This window comes from Vulpes vulpes, chromosome X, assembly GCF_048418805.1.
Source record: "Vulpes vulpes isolate BD-2025 chromosome X, VulVul3, whole genome shotgun sequence".
NCBI classification, from domain to species: domain Eukaryota; kingdom Metazoa; phylum Chordata; class Mammalia; order Carnivora; family Canidae; genus Vulpes; species Vulpes vulpes.
Genome location: NC_132796.1, coordinates 80,057,145 through 80,079,264, shown reverse-complemented (window position 1 = coordinate 80,079,264; position 22,120 = coordinate 80,057,145). Strand labels below are relative to the sequence as shown.

Here is a 22,120-nt window from a genome sequence, read left to right as displayed (position 1 = left end):
TATTAAGAAGGAAAGACAACAAACGGGGGAGAAAAGAGAACATAGCAAAGCAAGGGAGAATTAGAAATTAAGATGGTAGAAGTAGAAATAAATATCACATTGGAGATGGCAAAGAGCAAAATCAATCAAATTCATAGTATGGGAGCCAATTCTGAATCTCTCCCAAGCATGCAGAGGAAAAGGAAAGCTGACCTTAGAAATCCAACAAAGGTTGTTGTTAGGAAATCTATTCATTGAACATGCCAAATGAGGTCAAAGGAGAAAACCTAAATGAACCTCTCAAAAGATTCTTAAAAACCATTAGCTAGGGGATCCCTGGGTGGCGCAGCGGTTTGGCGCCTGCCTTTGGCCCAGGGCGTGATCCTGGAGACCCGGGATCGAATCCCACATCGGGCTCCCGGTGCATGGAGTCTGCTTCTCCCTCTGCCTGTGTCTCTGCCTCTCTCTTTCTCTCTGTCTGTGACTATCATAAATAAATAAATTAATTAAAAAAAAAAAAACCATTAGCTATGGGCAGCCCCGGTGGCCCCGCGGTTTGGTGCCGCCTCCGGCCCAGGGCGTGATCCTAGAGACCCAGGATTGAGTCCCGCATCCAGCTCCCTGCATGGAGCCTGCTTCTCCCTCTGCCTGTGTCTCTGCCTCTCTCTGTGTGTCTCTCATGAATAAGTAAATAAAATCTTTTAAAAAAATTAACTAAATTATCTATAATCAACAACCATTCCTGATTTTTTTAAAAAATTGGTAATTTAAGAATAAAAGAATTCCTTAACATTATAAAGGACATTTAATCTAAACCAACATCAGAATCAACAGTGAAACACTAGAAACATTTTCATTAAAATCAGAAGCAGGGCAACAATCCCTGACAGTACCACTATTATTTAATATTGTCCTAGAACTTCTAACCAATATAACCAGGCTTGAAATGCGGGAATTGGGGGGAAGGGGGGAGTCTTGCTCTTTATAAGGAGATAGGTTACCATATGAGTGTCAATGCCATTAATTTCCAAAATAATCCAAGTGAAGTAACTGAAAAACTATTAAAATAGTCTTGATGGCCAAAAATAAACATGTATAATCCAAATCTTTCCTATGTACCAGTAATAACAACTTTGAAAATATGGTAAATAAATTCTACCATAGACTACAAACTGTCCAGGAATGACTCTGATGAGAAATATGTAGGATGCACACAAGCATGCACACACTCTTCAAGAACGTGAAAGAAAACTTCTATACATTAGAAACATACCACATCTTTTCCCATATGTACAGATTCTATTATAATGATGTTAATAACATTTTAGATTGAAAGTCATTCCCATCAAAACTAATAGAATCTGACAAAAATATTCTAAGTTCATCTGGAAGGAAAAAATGGTTCAGACTAGCTAAGAAAAAAGCATGGGTAGAGTAACAGGCTACAGTGGCAAAGAGAAGTCTGTCCTGCTAGCTGTTGCAAATATGAGAGTACGAAACTGGTGAAGGACCCAACAGAGACATTAATGGAGTAGTACAATAAGCCCCCAAAATAAATCCTAGCATACATAAGAATTTAAGTACACAACAGCAATAATCATAGAGAATGGTCATTTAATGAACAGTGCTCCAAAAAAATGACAATACAAGGAAAAATAAATTATATCCCTAATACCATTCACAAAATGAAATTTAGATGAACTGACAGCTAAATATATTTTTTAAAACAATTAAAAAACCGGATTGTCGGGGTGCCTGGGCGGCTCAGTCAGTTAAGTGCCTGACTCCTGACTTCAGCAAAGGTCACGAACTCAGGGTCATGAGATCGAGGCCGATGTAGGCTCCATGCTCAGCACAAAGTCTGCTTGGAATCTCTCTCTCCCTCTCCCTCTGCTCCTCCCCTTGGCTCCTTCTCTCTCTTTCTCACTCTAAAATTAAATGAAAAAATCCAAAAAAATCAGATTGTCTATCTGATGTCTGAAGGGGAAAAAAAGTATCAGGCATAAAAACACCAGAAGAAATTACCATGGTCTGAAGGCAGTTTGGGAACCAAACAATGTGTCCAATAAAAATGTCAACTGTATATCAAAAGCATCATCAAGTTAGAATACAATGTGGAGAAAACACTTCCTGCAAAGGTGATAAAGGATTAATACTCTATATATGGATGATTCATGCAGATCAACGAGAAGAAAAATACCCCTATGTCATAGCTGGGCAGAGAACACGAAGTGACAATTCACAGGTTAAAATATTTAATGAGTAACAGGCATAATATGCATAAGTTTGGAATTTTAAGTAATGAAATTCGAAGGGAAGAAAACAGGAAAATTGCAAGGAGAGGGAAAATGAGAAGCCATCAGTAAGATGGGTGTGGGAAGCCTGGCTACACTATAACAAGGCCCTCCTCCTACTCCCTTAGGTTTGCAAAATGGTGTCTTATGTATCAAGAGCCTGTGATCCACCAATAGAAGAATGGATAGAGAAAATATGGTATATAGGACCCCTGGACGGCTCTGCAGTTTAGCATCTGCCTCCGGCCCAGGGCGTGATCCTGGAATCCTGAGAATGAGTCCCACATCGGGCTCCCTACAGGGAGCCTGCTTCTCCCTCTGCCTATGTCTCTGCCTCTCTCTCTCTGTGTCTCTCATAAATAAATAAATAAAATCTTTAAAAAGAAAATATGATATATATACACAATGGAATACTACTCTGCCATCAAAAAGAATGAAATCTTGCCATGTGCAACAACTCAGAGGATAGACCTAGAGGTATGATGCTAAGTGAGGTCAGTCAGAAAAAAAGACAAATCATATGACCACACTTTGTATCTAAAAAAACAAAGAAACCAACCCAAAAACTCAGAAACAGACTCATAAATGCAGAGAATGAACTGGCAGTTGCCAGAGTGGAGGAGGGGAAGGGGATGGGCAATATAGGTGAAGGAGACTAAGAGGTACAATTTCACAGATATAAAATGAAAAAGTCACAGGGATGAAAAATACAGCATAGGGAATACAGTCCCACATCGGACTCCCTGCATTGAACCTGGTTCTCCCTCTGCTTATGTCTCTGTCTCTCTCTCTCTCTCTCTCTCTCTGTTCTCTCACAAATAAATAAAATCTTTTTAAAAAGAACCATTTTTTAAAATACTGATTTTTTAACTTAACACTGCACATCATAGTTCCACACAGTGGAATAGTATACACCCATGAAAATTATGTGTATGATAAAAACTTGGATCTGCAAGGAAATATAAGTTTAAAAAAAGGCCACTCCCAAAGGTAACATACTGCTTGAATTCATTTATATAGCATTCTTGAAATCACAAAGGTTTGGACATGGAGAACAGATTAGTTACCAGGGGTCAGGGACAGGATGCAGGTAGGAGAGTATTGAGTGTGGCTATAAAACGGCAACAGAAGGGGTGCCTGGGTGGAAAGTTGGCAAAGCATCTAACTCTTGGTTTCAGCACAGGATCTCAGAGTCATGAGATCCAGCCCCATGAGGGGCTCTACACTCAGCACAGAGTTGGCTGGAGATGCTCTCTCCCTCTCCCTCTGCCCTTCCTGCTCGTGCTCAGTCTCTCTCTCTCTAAAATAAATAAATAGGGGATCCCTGGGTGGCTCAGAGGTTTGGTGCCTGCCTTTGGCCCAGGGCATGATCCTGGAGTCCTGGGATCGAGTACCGCATCAGGCTTCCTGCATAGAGCCTGCTTCTCCTCTGTCTGTGTCTCTGCCTCTCTCTCTCTCTCTCTCTCTCTCTGTCTCTCATGAATAAATAAAATCTTTTAAAATAAATAAATAAATAAATAAATAAATAAATAAATAAATAAATAAATCTTTTTAAAAATTAAAAAAAATAAAAGGGCAACAGGGAAGACCCCCATGGTGATGGAACCGTTTATACCAGGACAATACCAATGTCAATATCTTGGTTGTCACATTGTACTACAGTTTTGCAAGAGATCACTAGTGGAGGAATCTAGATGAAGGGTACATAGGGTCTCTCTGTATTCTTCTTACAACTGCATCTGTACTCAGATATGATATTCATATTAATTATCTCAAAAATATAGTTTAATTTTATTATTTGTTTAAAGATTTTATTTACTTATTTATGAGAGACACAGAGAGAGAGGCAGACAGAGTGAGAAGCAGGCTCCATGCAGGGAGCCCGATGTGGGACTCGATCCTGGGTCTCCAGGATCACACCCTGGGCTGAAGGCAGATGTTCAACTGCTGAGCCACCCAGGTGTCCCAGAAAGTTTAATTTTAAAATGGTGTGATGAGTTTGTAATAAAATGGGGGGGGGGACACGGTATTAAGTAAATAAAGTAGAATAGAAAACGATGGCTAAAGAAGTCAAAAAGTAACTGAACATATACACATCTTTTTACCATGTATAACAATTTACCATCTATAACTATGCCCAAATACAGATTCTTCCTAATCTGACTAGACTATAAACAATGGAAACACAAAAATGGACAAGATTAAACCAAGAACAAAGGCATGACTACAAATGAGGAGACAGTTTTCCAAATGATAAAATAAGAGGCTATATTACATGCTCCACTGAATTCATGACAACAAATTTGAAAACTCAGAAGAAACGGGTTACTTCCCTGTAAAAGACAAATGACCAAAATTGACCCAAAAGATCTGGAAAATGAATTATCAGATAAGATACTGGAAAGGTGATTGAGAGGTACCAACTGTAAAAGGCACTAGGACCAGATGGGCCTCACTGCTGGGTTTTACCTGACGTTTAAAAAAAAACACATAATTTCTAAAACAACAAAAAAAATGGAAGGAAAATAATTATTAAAAAAGTAAAAAAAAAAAAAAAAAACACAAAACTTCTAAGGGTAACTAAATTATAACAGGCCAGAGAAAGAGAAGTGCTCTACAATTCAATTTTAATCCTTATACCTGATGAAAGGAATCCTAAAAAAAAATGACTCCATCTCACCTATGAATTCTGAGGCAAGGATTCTAAATAAAGGACTGACCAATGGAACCCAGCAATGTATCAAAATAATATACCATGACCAGCAGGACTCACATCAGTATGTAAGAGTAGCTGGACACTAGAAAATTTATCAACATAACTCGCTCTGTTAAAAAGTTTAACAGACAAAAAAAAAAAAAAAAAAAAAAAAGAAGCCATACTCAACAGACATGAAAAAGCAATTTGATAAAATGTAGGAATTGTTTTGTTTGAAAATATCTCTAAGTAAATGTGGAAACTATTTACATGTGATATGCTATTTAACAAACACCAACAGCAAATATGGAAAAAACAGAGAGAACATCTCCATTTAAAATCGGTTAGACACAGCAGGGCCCCCCCCCCCCCCCATCATTTTCATTTAACTCTGGGTTTCAAGCAAAAGTAAAACTGAAGAAAATAACTTGTAGAACAATCAGAAAGACGCAATAAAATGAAAGGAACATTTTCCAAAATTAATAAGAGAATCTGGTAAGATGGATAGATATGAGGACTACTGCTAAAATCAATAACTTTTTTCTATTCTAACAAGAAACACTTAGGAATGGAAAAGCGAACGATATTCAATTCATAATGGACAGAAAAGCTATTATTTCTTTAGGAATAAATGTATCAAGAAAGGCATGAAATGGGATCTGAACAGATGGAAAAAATACCATTTCTTAGATTAAAAGAGCTACATAACTTTAAAACATCAATTCTCAGAGAACTGAGATATACATTTAATGCAATTCTAATTAGAATTCAAACAGGGCTGGTGGGGAGGGTTAAATAAAAGTGATCTTCCAATTGACATGTATGAAAAAAATGCCAATGAATAGCCAAGAAAAATTTTTTTAATCTAGTGTAATCAAATCAACATGATTTGAGTGCACAAAGAGTGCACATTCAATCCATGAATGGATTCTTATATATAAAAAGTCTAATAGGTGACAAAAATGGTAGTTCAGTTCACGGGGGAAATTAGGGGTTATGTAATATATCATGTTAGCACAAGTGGTTGCCCATCTTTAAGAAAATCATCTTAACTAAAATTGGGAATCCAGAAGCTATAAGAAAGTAATCATATCTGAATATGAAAAAAATGTAAAAAATCATGTAGAAAAATACACTGTCAGCCAAGTCAGCACATACAGATTTAGCAAAGATATCTATAATAATGTCAATAGATAAAGGGCCAATAACCGCATATATACAAAGATGTCTTAAAAACAAATCTAAGCAACCCATAAGAAATGGGTGGATGGTATGAACAGACAATTCAAAGAGCAGATTTAATTGGATAAAACATTATGAGACAATACTGAAATTCATTCGTAGCCAAGGAAATGCATCCATTAAGTTGTCAAAATTTTAAGAGTCATAGAACCTTATGCTGGTGTGGATATGAATAAAAGAATAATCTCATACAGGGGAAGCCCAGGCGGCTCAGCGGTTTAGCGCCGCGTTCAGCCCAGGGCGTGATCCTGGGGACCTGGGATTGAGTCCCACGTTGGGCTCCCTGCATGGAGCCTGCTTCTCCCTCTGCCTGTCCCTCTGCCTCTCTCTCTGTGTCTCTCATGGATAAATAAATAAAATCTTAAAAAAAGAATAATCTCATACATACAAAAGGGAAAAGTGAATCATAATAGCCCGTTTTTGTATAACAATATTGAAATATCTATTAATATAAATATATTTATATGTAAATATTCCTGTGTGTGTATGTGAAGGGCATATGCACAATGATGTTGATTTCAGCATTGATCATAGTGGCAGAAATCTGGAAAGAATGTATACAAACATTTATGAATAGAAAAATGGCTAGGCATCCCTGGCGGCCCAGTCGGTGGAGCACACTTGAGTCTTGATCTCGGGGTCATAGATTTGGGCCTCATGTTGGGTGATGACATTATTTAAAAATAAAATCTTAAAAATGAATGAGAAGAATGGCTAAATCAGTTGTGCATCCATGAAATACTTTGCAGCTTTGTAAAGGAATAAGGTGCACCAATAAACTTTGATAGGTCCTCGTGAAGTACTGTTGAGTGAAAAAGCGAGATGTATTACCGTGTATATAAGATTCTATTTTTGTAAAACAATCAATGAACAACAGTAAAACATTCCAAAACCCCTATGTGTGTGTATATCTAATGAGCATGGAGAGAAATATGTTAGGATACGTACTGCTTTGGTAATCTGCAGGCGTGGAAAGGCAGAGGTAGGAGCCAAACAAAACAAGGATAAAAAAAAGAAAGAAAGAAATCTAGCAGTCATGTTTATGTATTTTCATACACCTACATGTATATACAAATTGAATTAAATTTATAAAAGAGACAGTAAGAATCCTAAATATGATCTCTGCCTCTTCGAAAGAAAGAAAGAGCAACCAAAATGATTTATTGGTGTTAGATTAAGGCTGATGTTTATCTTCTTTTTTATGTGTATCTGTATTCTCTATAATGAGAGTTGTTACTTTAATAATAATGAAATTAAACCAATAAATGCTACTTTAAAACATTACGCTGAAAAATAGAGCTCATTTTGGGAAATGAAGGGAAGGGAGACAGTTAAATAGCCTTCCACTTAGGAGCTTTTCAAGTACAAGATATGTGAAATCAGGATCCATTTGCCCTCATCCAGCAGAAAGTTACTCACCTAAGGCAAGAGACTAAGTGGCTATTCCAAGGAGCTGTTCAAAGCAGCAAATGGGGTATATTTCCCGTACCTAAGGCTTTAATGACTTAAGTAAATCAGAAACCCATTTACACCACTCTTCAATTACTCAAGGATCTGCTGGGCCCCTTACTTCCTGTCTCCTCCTTCTGGCCTGTGGCCATTTCACTGCTCAGGAACAGCCCGAAAATGAGGGCCAGGGAAGGGAGAAAGAGGGGAAATTAATTTGGGCAATTTAGCTTCTCATTAGCAACTCCAATAAAAGGACTGATTAGCAAGATAGTCACAACTCATGGCTAAAAGGAGGGTTCCGGGACCCTTGAGAATTTCATTTAAGGACAGATGCCTTCAGATAAACACAATTTGCCTGCAGTACACTTTAATGGATTTGATGCTTGCTATTTTTAAGAAAGTCGGAACTTGTAAAGGTGTTATTTTCTTCCCCTCACTTTAATTTGCACTTGAAGGGAAAAAAAAAAAAAACACAGCAACAGAAGAACAAAGGTCTTCAAAGTAAAGAACCATATGGGGGGGGGGGTGGCAGCTGGACCACAATGTAAAGATTCTTGAGAGGAGGGAAACAGTGTAGCCCCCCACATGCTCTCAAGAGAAACTGCAGGAAGCCAGAAACCTTCCAAGGGAGCAGGACTTGGCCATAAACCACCATCACAATCACTTGCTAAAAAAACGACCTGTCAGGGCTTGACAAAAGTCCAAACTCTGCATACAGTAGTCCCATGTTTCACTGCATACAGTATTCCCATGTTTCACTGGGCCACATAGGCTTTTGTTCCTTGGGAATTCCAGAGACAAAGTGGTGTAGGCACAAGATGTTCACATCAATGGGCTCATTCGCCTTTGTTATCAAGCAGAACATTCCCCATAGCAATGGTAACAGAGCAAAAACCAATTTTCCCTTACTTGAAGACGACGATAGCTCTAGGACATGGAGGGCAGGCCAGGAGAAAGATCTGCAATTAAAAAAGAATTAAGTATGGTTATTAGGAGAAATGCTGGCCATTGTTAGCTAGACAATGTTACTTCAATAACAAAAGCAAAACGATAACAGTAACAATAAATAACCAACTCTAACACCCCCCAAAAAATGCAATATAAAAACTTAAAAAGGCAATCAGGAGGTTTTCCAAACATGTTTCTATTTGCACAGGAGTCTAGGTGCATGGACATATCTGTGTGTGTGTGTTTGTGTGTGTGTGTGTGAGAGAGAGAGAGAGAGAGAGAGAGAGGGAAAAGAGAGAGGAGAGAGAGAGAGAGAGAGAGAGAGATACCGTGGGGGAGAGGTAAATAGTGAGTGAGGGGAGTGTTTGGCAGCAAGATAGGAAAAGCCTTTCTTAGGCCCTTTCTCTCCTAGAATACTTCCTCTTAACCTCTAGAAGAAGATCCAATTTTCAACACTTCCACGTCAGTATGATATAGTAGCCAGCCTCAAAAAGCTTTTAACCCAAGACAAACAAAAATATATTCCATGAATGGGACAAAGCACACAAATGCCATCTGGTTTGCCTCCCACAGGGGAAGGTGGGTTAATCAATACCCAGCACTGCCAGATTTAGCAAATAAAAACACAGGAGGCCCAGTTAGATTTGAATTTCAGATAAATAATGAATAATGTTTTTGTGTAAGTATGTTCCATGCAATATTTAGGATATACTTATATAAAAACATTATTCATTGTTTATCTGAAATTCAAATTTAACTGGGCCTCCTATGTTCTATCTGGCAACCCTACCAATATTGCCACTCCCAGGCTCCAAACCTCTCTTTGATTTTGAAGGGGAACAGAATTTGCCACTCTGAAATGTATCTTTTTGGCATAAGGATTATTTTAGGCTATTTTTTAAAGAAACAGTTGACATAGGAAAAGCACTGAAAAGTGAGTAGAGATTACCCTTTTGTGGGTGATGTTTATATTCATAAGGGAAATCTCCATTTGTAAAAATGGTTCTCCCTCTGTACCAGGAAAAGAAAGATGACTCAAACTCTAGAAGCTCTTATCAATGGAGAAGACACTGACCTCAGCCTGTATAATGACCCCACCCTTAATTACCATGCTTTTCCTGGTCCCCTCTCATAACTGGCCTTGGGCCCTACACAACTCCTACCACCCAACATCTTCCTTTTGTTTCTAAGCTACAGATGGTATTTGAGTGGTGGCTTGGGCCATTTCAGGGAGTTACTCAATTTTCCTGGGTCTTTCCCAGGTATGCACCAGGTATACATGCTGTTAAACTTCCATTTATTTTTCTCCTGTTAATCAGTCTTCTATTACATGGAGGGGGGGGTGGCGGGGAATGGGTGAAGATCTCAGCCAGGAACCTAGATTGGTAGGGGGAAAAATATTTTTCTTCCTCCACATTTGATTAGCTTATTTCTAACTATGACCAGGTAGTTCTACTCTTCCATTCTCCTCGCTGAGGCAAACCAAACAACAAGAACTTCATCCTTCTAAGACACAAATCAGTTCTATGCTACTTTGTTTGACCTAGACCTAGGTTATAGAAAAACTGAATCTGTAGTATAACCTTCATCAAAGCACTGGTTCTCAAGAGAGACAAAGAAATCCCTGAAGAGCACTTGGTTGAACATGCAAATTCCTGGGCTCCTCCATTAGGAATGCTGACTCCAAAAGTCTGGGACTCCAGGAATCTGCATGTTTAACAAATGCCCCAGAAGATTCAACCACTTCTAGCAGCTAGGTATGATGTGTGACCTTGGCCTAGACTATTACAGAGACAGTCAGCAGGTCTAAGGATTAATGAAAGAATGAAACTCATGTTTTGTAGAGTTCCTTCCTCTACAGTAATTTAATGGTGTAGTTTACAAAGTCATTGATATGTGTCCTTATCTTGTTGTGAGCACTTATTAAAATAGGTTATCTGCATTACAAACTTGTTTGGCTTTGTCATGTGTATATTCTTTACTAATTGGCTCTTTGGTTCTCTTGAAATCTACATTTAGAAATAAAGAATACTATAAGGAAAATCACTACAAAGAAAGCCACCTGCTTGAATCCCTACCAAGAAGAGAAAGAGGAATGGAAAAGAGAGTCTTGAAAAGAATGCGGCCAGGAGTCCATTACCCCCAAAATACCTGATCAGAGAACCCAGCCAAGGAAATAATCCACCAAGAATGAGCCTTTACCCCTGTGGAACAATTTGATTAAAAATGCAAAACCAATGACAATTACAGGTCCATAATCCTTTATTGGCAATCACCAAATCGATAAAGCTCTAAAACTGAAAGTTGGATTTTTTTTCAAAGCCAATTTGGTAGCAAGTATGACTTGAGCTAAGACTGTTTATATACTTCTGTATTCCATTTATGCTGAGTATTCATATAGCATCCATAAAAATAATATCTTCTGGGGGCACCTGGGTGGCTCATCGGTTGAGCTCTAACTCTTGATTTTGGCTCAGGTCATGATCTCAGGGTTGTGAGATCCAGCCCCGTGTCAGGCTCCTCACTCAGCAGGGAGTCTGCTGGAGATGCTATCTCCCTCTCCCCCTGCCCCTACCCCTGCTCATACTCTCTTTCTCAATCTCTCTCTAAAATAAAATCTTAAAAAAATAATAATCTTTTGATTATGCAGTGTGACCCCAGGCCCCATCAGGAGTATATATAAAATACTTCTGGTTCACTGTATTGCCTTCCTGATTTTTAAGTAAGCTCTACACACAATGTAGGGCTTGAATTCATAACCCCAAGATTGAGAGTCGAGGGCTCTACTGATTTAGCCAAACAGCCACCCCTGCCTGTATTACCTTTCTGAAATCCCAAACTTTCCAACTCCTGAAATACATCTGATCTGAATGGTTTGGGATAAGGACTGTCAAATTGGAATCTCAATTATCCAAATATTAATGTATCCCCAACTCCCCACCCCACCCCTCAGGAGTAGTACAAGAAAGAAAGAAAGCTGGTATTCTATACTGCTGACCCAGCAGGAAAAGGTACTTACCTTAAGCAAGGAACCAAGTTGGAGGTTGCACACAGTTACCCAGCATCAGGCCCACAAGCTACGGAATACAGAGAACAGACAGGGGCCCCCAACCACCTCAGAAAGTCCTCAATACTTCTGTAGTTACCTAAGAGCCATGATGGCCACCTTCCTGAGATTCTGGAATAGCCAACACATTTCATGCTAACATGCTAAACAGAGAAGCAAAAATACAACACTGGGTCCCACGGTTAACTCTCAACTTTTCCCACAGCCAAAAAGAGGTGAGCAGATTCTTGGGGCAGACAGATTTCCCGAAAACTGCTCCATATGGCTGGCTCTGATTCATGACAGCCTTATGGCAAAAGCCCAGAAACCTCCTAAAGTAGCGAAGCCTCCAGCCCCAACCCAATGATGGCACTAATGTCTTTTGACACAGCTAATCAATCTAGTTTTGACCCTAAGTGAGTTTGCCAACAATTTCATGTGGCCAAGTCACTCTGACCAGCACTTTGGCCTTTCTCATCTAGCCTGTCTATTCCCATCACCAAGATAGAGGTCATCTTCTTTGAGCAACCTTTAGATCAGATCCATGTAGACATACCAAATCAGTAGATCAGAAGAAGGACCCCAAATTCATCCTGTTCCATGTCCAGTAACTCATGGCTTCCCTCAGCAACTTCAAAGATTGAGGACTTTGAACCTCTCTGCCCTAGCACGCTGGAGCCACATCCATAATCACCATTAACCAGAGGAGCCACGTGAAATTATTTCACCATGTGAAAGTAATGTTTTAATTCAGAATCTCGATGGCCCCCAGCCTTGGCCTGAATATCCCTGCTTTCTTCTTTGCTGGGCTGCCATCTGCCTCCAAAGTTTGGTAATGTGTCTTAGACCAGCAGATGGAAAGCTTAACTATCCATCTAGTTGCAAATGGGGTGGGAAGAAAGGACATTTGGAAGTGCAAACAAGGACAGTAGGAAGAGGGGAATGAATCTGAGCAAATCCCAGCACCAAGTTGGCCCTTTTGTACTCCTGCTGAAATCTTCAGTTTAACACCTGAAGCAAAGGGCAAGGATAGGTGGGAGCAGCAGTGTGCTACAAGGCACTTCTACTTTCCTGTCATCTAGTAGCTGGGCAGGGCTTTGTTATTATTTTGCAGATGAAGGCACCTAATGGAAAAGGTAGGATTCCCTAACTTCCAGTACAACACTGTCTACCTCACACCTGACACAGTCCACACCTCATAGTGGCTTCTCTTCTTTAGCCTCTAGCTCTGCCCCTTGACCCAGCAGCACACAGAGAGTCACCCTAATGGCCTCACACCTGTACTACCATACAGCTCACACGATCCAGTCACTACAAGGTGAGGCTTCTCCAAACACAACCTAACTGGGCAGCAAATGATATTTACACAGATGGGCTGCAGAGTCCCGCTTTCCCTGAAGTTGTGCTCATCTTGGCTCCAACCCACCTCGTTCAGAACCAGGTCTGCGAGGATTTTATACTCCTTGGATCCTTAAAAAATGGAGGTCTTTTTCTGGGAAAAAAAATGCACAGGTTCTGTTCCAAACCATACCCTCTTAGACTCCCCAGGAAAGCTCCCTATACTACTCCAAGGTTCTCCTTCCCACTGTTAAAAAGAAAGCCACAGGCCTGAGGTGGAGTCACTCACCCCAAAGATAACAAACCAAGACTTAATTGCCGTTTCAGCTCCCCCAATAGAATTTTAAGCCAGTCAATCTGGAATTTTCTGGTCAGCACCAAGGAAGTCCTCCTTTGCTCAAAGGAAGATTATGTAATCTACCTAATAAGACCCTCCGCCCTTCCCCCAGAAGGGAAGGTGACCTTGTTCTAAACAATCCTTTTTCTTTTTCTTTTCCTTTGTTGATAACTTCCTTGCCCCTTCCCCTTCTACTTCCTATAAAAACCAACCATTTTTGTACAATTCCTCTCCCCTTGCTAGGTGGGATGCTGCCTGATTGAAGAATCTCTTAATAAAACCAGTTAGATCTTCAAATTTACCCTGTTGAATTTTGTTCTTTAACACTGGAAATCTGTAAATTCAGCTCTTTCCAAAGCACACAATCTAGGCAGCTGTCCCAGTTCATCCTCGACCTCGGAACTGCTCTGGTTCCCCATGCAACCAACCTCTCCAACATCACTCATCCTAGTTCCTGTTCCTACAGTTATATCAGCTCCAAGTTCACTGGCATCATGATCCAGCCTCCCATTAACTGCTTCATCCCAACATTAGATCTGATAAACTCCCCATTTTCATAACACCTAAGGAAGATTAATTTTCATAACACCCAAGGAAGATTAATTTTTGTTCACAAGAGGAAGTGTCAGTACTCTGGCAATGTAATTGGCAAGAAAGGCCAGTTGCCAAGACCATCCTAAATGAGGGACTGGCCAGGTAAATCAGTGAAGTGAGTGGGAAAACTAAGTGAAAGAGGAAACCATGAGAGAGGACCAGGGGAGTGATATTTGGCCTGGTACACAATCTTCTCATGCATGCCCAGCCCTCTGGGCTCTAAGTCTCCTGGTCCTACCTCCTATGATGGTACACAGCCATCTGGGGATTCTTGAGTGCTTATAACCATTACCAACCATAGAGAAGATCCGTTCCATGGGCTGCCCAAAGACTGTCCTAGGCTCAATTCACTAACAATCATATCCTGGGACCGGAATCCTCTCTCCCTGGACCACTGAGATAATCTCTTCACTGGTCTCACACCTCCAGGTACACTACTGGAAGAAACATCTACCTAAAACACTGTTCTGATCTGCCACTTAAAATCCTTCAAGACTTGCCAGGATCTACATAAAAAGCCCAAGCTCCTTAGCATGGCAGGCAAGGCTTTCTCCACTCTGGATCCTGTCTACCTCTTCAGCCTGGAAGCCTGGTGCTCTGTGCCAAATTGTACCCCAAACATATTCCATGTCAATAAACACACTTCTACAACCTCATTTTTCTAATAGCTACATTTTGTTCAATTATACTGATATGCAACAATTTACTCAACCAACCTCCTCCTACTACACGTGCTGGTGCTGTTATGTCTAAATTTTCAGATCCTTTACTATTTCCTTAGTCTACATTTATACAGGAGAATTTCTAGGTCTTCAAAGGGAAAATACATTTTAAGGCTTTTAACCTATAATTCTAAACTGCCTTTGAGAAAATGTCTTTGAATTTATACTCCCACCAGCAACATATGAAAATGTGTTTCTGCTACAACCTGTTTGAAAGGCAAAACATGGAAGGGGAGCAGAATTTGCCACCCCGAAATATGTCTCTTTGGCATAAGGATTATTTTAGGCTAATTATTTAAAACACACACAACAGCAGACATGGGAGAAGCACTGAAAAGTGAGTAGAACTTACCCTTTTGTGGGAGACATTTATATTCATAAGGGAAATCTCCTTTTGTAAGAATGGTCTCCCTCTGTACCAGGAAAAGAAGGATGACTCAAATTCTAGAAGCTCTTATCAATGGAGAAGACACTGAACTCAACCTGCATAATGACCCCACCCTTAATTACCATGCTTTTCCTGGTCCTCTCTCATAACTGGAGTTGGGCCCTACACAACCCCTACCACCCAACATCTTCCTTTTGTCTCTAAGCTACAGATGGTATTTGAGTGGTGGCTTGGGCCATTTCAGGGAGTTACTCAATTTTCCTGGGTCTCTCCCAGGCATGCACAAGGTATACATGCTATTAAATCTCCATTTGCATTTCTCTCCTATTAATCAGTCTTTTATTACAGGGGTGAGCGGGTAGGGGAAGGTTTCAGCCAAGAACCTAGAAAGGTGGAAAGAAAATTATTTTCCTCACCAATAACACACACATACAACTTATTTCTTTAATTGGCATGTCTCAAATGCCCAGAAATGTTTGACTGTTTTTCAACATGTTTTTTGGACAGCCATATTCCTTCTTTGGGAATATAACATCTGTGGCCTTTGCCTATTTTACAACTAGTATGTTCATTTTCTAATTGAGTTTTAAGAGCCATTTATGTTTTAGTGACACTTTATACAGCTTCTTTGATATTTCTTGCAAATATTTCCCCCAGGTCATCACTGTGGTAGCTTTGCCTATGTTAGTTTTTTAATGTACAGAAGTTTTTTATCTTTATGTAATCAGACATATTTGTCACTTCCTTTATGGTTTCTGTCTCACAACCCTGGGATTATAGAAGAGTCACCTATTATTTTCCTAATTTTATTTTTAGAATTTCAATTCCTATAGCTAATATGATTCACTATTCCAGAATGGCCTTCTCACCTTAAATTTTCTAGCTGTTCCCTATTTACCCTTCAAATACAAAATGAAGCATCATTTTCTCCAAGAAGCCTTTGGTTAAATGCCCACCCTCTGTCTTTCCATTAACTCCTTCTGCTTACCTCTTTCTGAGAAATTACCATTTTTGTCAGTGTAAAGAACTTACAAAAAGAGAGTCTTCTTTCAAGAATTTCTACAAGAGGGAACTACAAATACCAATAAAGGGTTGGGTTTTAGAGTCAACATAATGTATTAAAATGGTTATAAGGTCATATTAAGACCAGAATGGAAAAAAAAAAAAAAGACCAGAATGGTTCCCAGATGTTACAGATTGTAACCTGCTTGAATTATACCTTTAAAAAAATGGGGTTGGTCAACCACTGAAGTATTGAATAAGGAAAGTCATTGAGACACATATTTCGTAGTGTCCATACCCAAGCACTAGCCAGAGGCCAGAGAAGCTAAGCTCATAAACACCAAGCTTTCTGGTCCCACTGGCAAATTCCTCCCTATTAAGAGGATGGAAGCAGGACAGGTATCATTGCTTAAGTAGTTCAGATTATGGGCTTCAGAGTCAAAACCAACTTGGGTCCATCCACTGGCTGGCTCTGCCACTCACCAGCACAGTGAGCCTAGGCAAGAAACTGGAGGAATTCCCATTTCTAAAATAGGGATAAAAACAGTATCTGTGTCTCACAAGGTTTGGGAGAGGATCAAATGCGATAAAGCGAGCAAAGCTCTTGGCGCAATGCCTAGCACATAGCTAGCTCAATACCTAACAGCTATAATTATTCTGATCTCAATAGAAAATCCATCCCTACTGTGAGCTACATCAGCAACAGCTTGTGTTAAATTTCCAATTCATCTAACTTCACTCATTCTAACTCCATGCTTGCAGAATACTTTTCTGATATGTTATTTGGCTTCCCTCATCCAGCTGCCTACAAGGGGAGGATACTAAACTCCCCTAGGCAAGGTTTCCTCATCTGTGAAATGGGGACTATCACAGGACTACCTCATAGGGTAGAGGTAAGGACTGAAGGCTTAAAGCACTTAGTTCAGTGCCTGGCACACTATAAGGAATAAAATAAGCACAAGCTATTGATAGCAGCATCCTTCTTAGATTCCCCTTCTCTTCTCTCACTGAGAATTCCATCCAAGCCCATGGCAAGTTCTATTTCCTCCACAAAGCCCTCTCCAATAACTCCAGATAATTACTCTCTTTTTTTTCCCAGTAGCCCGTAGAACTCTTTAGGTACTTAGATTTTATTTAATTTGGGGCATTAAATAGCTCTCAATTGTTACACACAGTGCTACAGATTTTGAACTAGGACTTGATTATCAATCTTTCCCTCTTGATAAATCTTAAATTGGCATTGATGAACCACTGAACAAATTCCAAAGGCTGTTTGTAGGGTAATGAAGGCCATTAGAAATGTGCCCCCGCCCCCCACTGCCTTGCCAGTTTTATTTTCCACTATGCTTCGGGTTTCCGCCCCAGACCCCAGCTTCTATATTCTAAAATGGAAAAGCATAATAAGCATAATAGTGCTTCTAATATTTTTTTAAAGATTTATTTATTTATTCATTCAGAGAGAGCGAGAGAGGGGCAGAGACACAGGCAGAGGGAGAAGCAGGCTCCACGCAGGAATCCTGACGTGGGACTCGATCCCAGGTCCCTAGGATCACACCCCGGGCTGCAGGCAGTGCTAAACCACTGCGCCACCGAGGCTGCCCTAGTGCTTCTAATATTTAACCTCAAACTGTTGTTTCTGTGCAGATACCAAATGCTTTCTGGATATTTCTGTCTAGATGTCACCCAGGTACCTCAGACCTAACAATACGTACAACTGGACTGCCACCTTCTTCTCCTGACCTCTTCCCTCTAACTGTTTGCTCAAGGAATGGGAGAGAAGAAAAGACAGTCCTTGGTGGGAATGTGAACTGGTGCAGCCACTCTGGAAAACTGTGTGGAGGTTCCTCAAAGAGTTAAAAATAGATCTGCCCTATGACCCAGCAATTGCACTGCTGGGGATTTACCCCAAAGATACAGATGCAGTGAAACGCCGGAACACCTGCACCCCAATGTTTATAGCAGCAATGTCCACAATAGCCAAACTGTTGAAGGAGCCTCGGTGTCCATCAAAAGATGAATGGATAAAGAAGATGTGGTTTATGTATACAATGGAATATTACTCAGCCATTAGAAACGACAAATACCCACCATTTGCTTCAACATGGATGGAACTGGAGGGTATTATGCTGAGTGAAATAAGTCAGTCGGAGAAGGACAAACATCTTATGGTCTCATTCATTTGGGGAATATAAAGGATAGTGAAAGGGAATAAAGGGGAAGGGAGAAAAGATTAGTGGGAAATATCAGAAAGGGAGACAGAACATGAGAGACTCCTAACTCTGGGAAACGAACTAGGGGTGGTGGAAGGGGAGGTGGGCGGGGGGTGGAGGTGACTGGGTGATGGGCACTGAGGGGGGCACTTGTTGGGATGAGCACTGGGTGTTATTCTATATGTCGGCAAATTGAACACCAATAAAAAATAAATTTATATAAAAAAAGACAGCTCTTCAAACAGGATTCCAACTGACAAAGGCAGAAGGAACGAGGGAACCAGGAAAGCAATGTTAGGCAAACACTGTAGCAATCACTGTTAGAGGCAGAAGCTGTGGACGGCTGCTCGGATTAGTAACACAAGTATTATTTTTGCACGCGAGCTACTTGTTCATTACTAAGGAAAACTAGAAACTTCAGAGTGCAGAAATCTGACATTGCCCTGAGAGGCCTCAGTTAACATCACCAGGTATAAGACATATCATCGGGGCAGCCCAGGTGGCTCAGCAGTTTAGCGCCGCCTTTGGCCTGGGGCCTGATCCTGGGGACCTGGGATCACGTCCTGCATTGGGTTCCCCGCGTGGAGCCTTCTTCTCCCTCTGGCTGTGTCTCTGCCTCTCTCTGTCTCTGTGTCTCTCACGAATAAATGAATAAAATCTTTTAAAAAAAAAGACATATCATTGTGCACCCCCTGATATGATGCACAAGAAGGGTATAGCATCACTTCTGTGCTGTTTTTGTCCAAACTGCCCAAATCTAAGCAAGCAAAAAAAAAAAAATTGGATAAATCTGAATTAGGGACATTTCACAAAGTCACTTACCAGTGCTCTTCAAACTGTCAAGGTAATGAACGACAGAATGACAAACTGGCATGGATGGAAAAAACTAAGAAGATACAACAACTAAATATAATGTGGGATCCTGGATTGGATTGTGGAACGGTAAAGGGATATTTGTGAAAAATAACTGGTGAAATCAAAACAAAATCTACAGTTCAGTTCATAGCAGCAATGAGAATTTCCCAGTGTTCATGATTTTACCATGATCATGCAAGATGTTCACATTAGAGAAGCTGAGTGAAGGGTAAACAGAAAGTTTCTGTATCATCTTTAGAAATCTTCTGTAAATCAAAAATAATTTTAGGGGTACCTGGGTGGCTCAGTCTGTTAAGCATCCGACTCTTGATTCTAGCTCAGGTCATGATCTCAGGGTTGTGAGATCAAGCCCTACAACGGGCTCTGCACTGAGCATAGAGCCTGCTTAAGATTTTCTCTCTCCCTCTGCCCCTCTCGCCTTCACACTCACTCTCTCTCAAAAAAAAATTTTTTTAACACAAAAGTAAAAAAACAGTAATGTCATCTAATCAGCCTATTTTTAAACCTTGGCGCTTTCATGGAGCCCCTCCTTCTCCGACCCCACATGTAGTCAGTCCCCAAGTCCTGTCATGTTGATGCTTCAACCTTTTCAATATATCTCACATTTATCCTATCTTTTCCTAGTTCGGTCCCTATCATTTTCTTGAACTATGATAGCAATTTCCTATCTGATCTCCAGGTCTCCAGTGTCTCCCCTCCTTTATTCTAGTTCATAAATTATTGTCAGGTTCTCAATTATCTTAAAATAGGGCCCTCATCATATTATATTCCTCACTAAAATTTTCAGATGACCAATACAACACAATCACTATCAGAATCTCAGCTGATTTCTTTGTAGAAACTGACAAGCTAATTCTAAAATTCTTATTGAATTATAAGGGACTAAAAAAAAAAAAGAATTTTAAGAGACTCCAAATAGCCAAGACAAGTTGAAAAGAACAAGTAAAAGGACCCGCATTACTTGATTTCAAACGTCACTACAAAGCAGTAATAAAGACAGTGTGGTACTGGCATAAGGATAGACATAGTCTAACAAAATGGAGTTCAAAGTCCAAAAATAGACACAACTGATTTTCAACAAGGGTGCCAAGACCATTCAATGGGGAAATAGTCTCTTCAACAAATGGTGCTAATACAAGTGGATTTCCACATGCATAAGTATGGTTCTACCTCAGAACCACATGCAAAAATTAACTCAAATTCAGTCAAAGACCTAAATATAAAAGTAGAAACTATAAAATCCTTAAAAGTAATAATAACAGTAAATGTTCATGGTCCCAGATTTGGCAATAGATTCTTAGATGTGACACTGAAAGCATAAGCAACAAAAGAACAGGTAAATGGGACTTCATGAAAATCTTTTGATTCAAAGGACATTATTATGAAAAAAAAAAAAGACAACACAAAGAATGAGAGAAAATTTTTGCAAACCCTATCTCTGACAAGGGTCTAGTATCCAGAATACATAAGACTCTTAAAATTCAACGAAAAAATTACAAATCACCCAATTAAAAGTGGGCTCAAGATATGAGTAGAAACTTCTCCAAAGAGGACATCCAAATGGTCAATATGCTCATGAAAAGATGCTCAATATCATTAATCATTAGAGAAATAAAAAATCAAATCCACAAGGACATACCACTTCACACCCATAAGCAAGGCTAGAATAAAAAAGGACAATCAGAAGTGTTTGTGATGATGAGGAAAAACTGGAAACCTCATATGGGTGCACTTATTTTCTCATGCTTTGCTTTATTACACTTTGCAGATACTGCAGTTTTTACAAATGGAAGGTTAGCAGCAGACTTGCACTGAACAAGTCTAACCATGCCATTTTTCCAATAGTATTCACTTACTTTGTATCTCTGTGTCACATCTCAGTAATTCTTGCAATATTTCAAACTTTTTCATTATTTGTTAAGGTGATCTGTGATCAGTGATATTTGCAGTTACTGTATTGTTTTTTGAGTGCCACAAACTGTGCCTGTATAAGACCGTGAATTTTTTAAAGGATATTTATTTATTTATTTATTCTTTATAAATTTTTTATTGGTGTTCAATTTGCCAACATATAGAATAACACCCAGTGCTCATCCCATCAAGTGCCCCCCTCAGTGCCCGTCACCCAGTCACCTCCACCCCCCGCCCACCTCCCCTTCCACCACCCCTAGTTCGTTTCCCAGAGTTAGGAGTCTCTGATGTTCTGTCTCCCTTTCTGATATTTCCCACTCATCTTTTCTCCCTTCCCCTTTATTCCCTTTCACTATCCTTTATATTCCCCAAATGAATGAGACCATAAGATGTTTGTCCTTCTCCAACTGACTTATTTCACTCAACATAATACCCTCCAGTTCCATCCATGTCGAAGCGAATGGTGGGTATTTGTCGTTTCTAATGTCTGAGTAATATTCCATTGTGTACATAAACCACATCTTCTTTATCCATTCATCTTTTGATGGACACCGAGGATCCTTCCACAGGTTGGCTATTGGGAACACTGCTGCTATAAACATCGGGGGGCAGGTGTCCCGGCGTTTCATTGCATCTGAATCTTTGGGGTAAATCCCCAACAGCGCAATTGCTGGGTCATAGGGCAGATCTATTTTTAACTCTTTGAGGAACCTCAACACAGTTTTCCAGAGTGGCTGCACCAGTTCACATTCCCACCAACAGTGCAGGAGGGTTCCCCTTTCTCCACATCCTCTCCAACATTTGTGGTTTCCTGCCTTGTTAATTTTCTCCATTCTCACTGGTGTGAGGTGGTATCTCATTGTGGTTTTGATTTGTATTTCCCTGATGGCAAGTGATGCAGAGCATTTTCTCATGTGCCTGTTTGCCATGTCTATGACTTCCTCTGTGAGATTTCTCTTCATGTCTTTTGCCCATTTCATGATTGGATTGTTTGTTTCTTTGCTGTTGAGTTTAATAAGTTCTTTATAGATCTTGGATACCAGCCCTTTATCTGAGAGGTCATTTGCAAATATCTTCTCCCATTCTGTA

At 40.0% G+C, this 22,120-nt stretch overlaps 1 protein-coding gene across 14 annotated transcripts in view; it reads right to left on the bottom strand.

Moving 5' to 3' along the window:
- Positions 1-22,120, bottom strand: part of TMEM164 (transmembrane protein 164) — a 170,754-nt gene that overhangs the window by 93,159 nt on the left and 55,475 nt on the right. For 12 of the 14 annotated variants that reach the window (XM_072743859.1, XM_072743860.1, XM_026014834.2 and 9 more), the window contains one exon: positions 8,569-8,618. In XM_072743859.1, the coding sequence (XP_072599960.1) occupies positions 8,569-8,618 (50 nt within the window). Of the gene's footprint in view, positions 1-8,568; positions 8,619-11,626; positions 11,703-14,996; positions 15,021-22,120 lie in introns of those variants that run through there. The other 2 variants (XM_026014839.2, XM_026014841.2) reach the window with 2 other exon arrangements.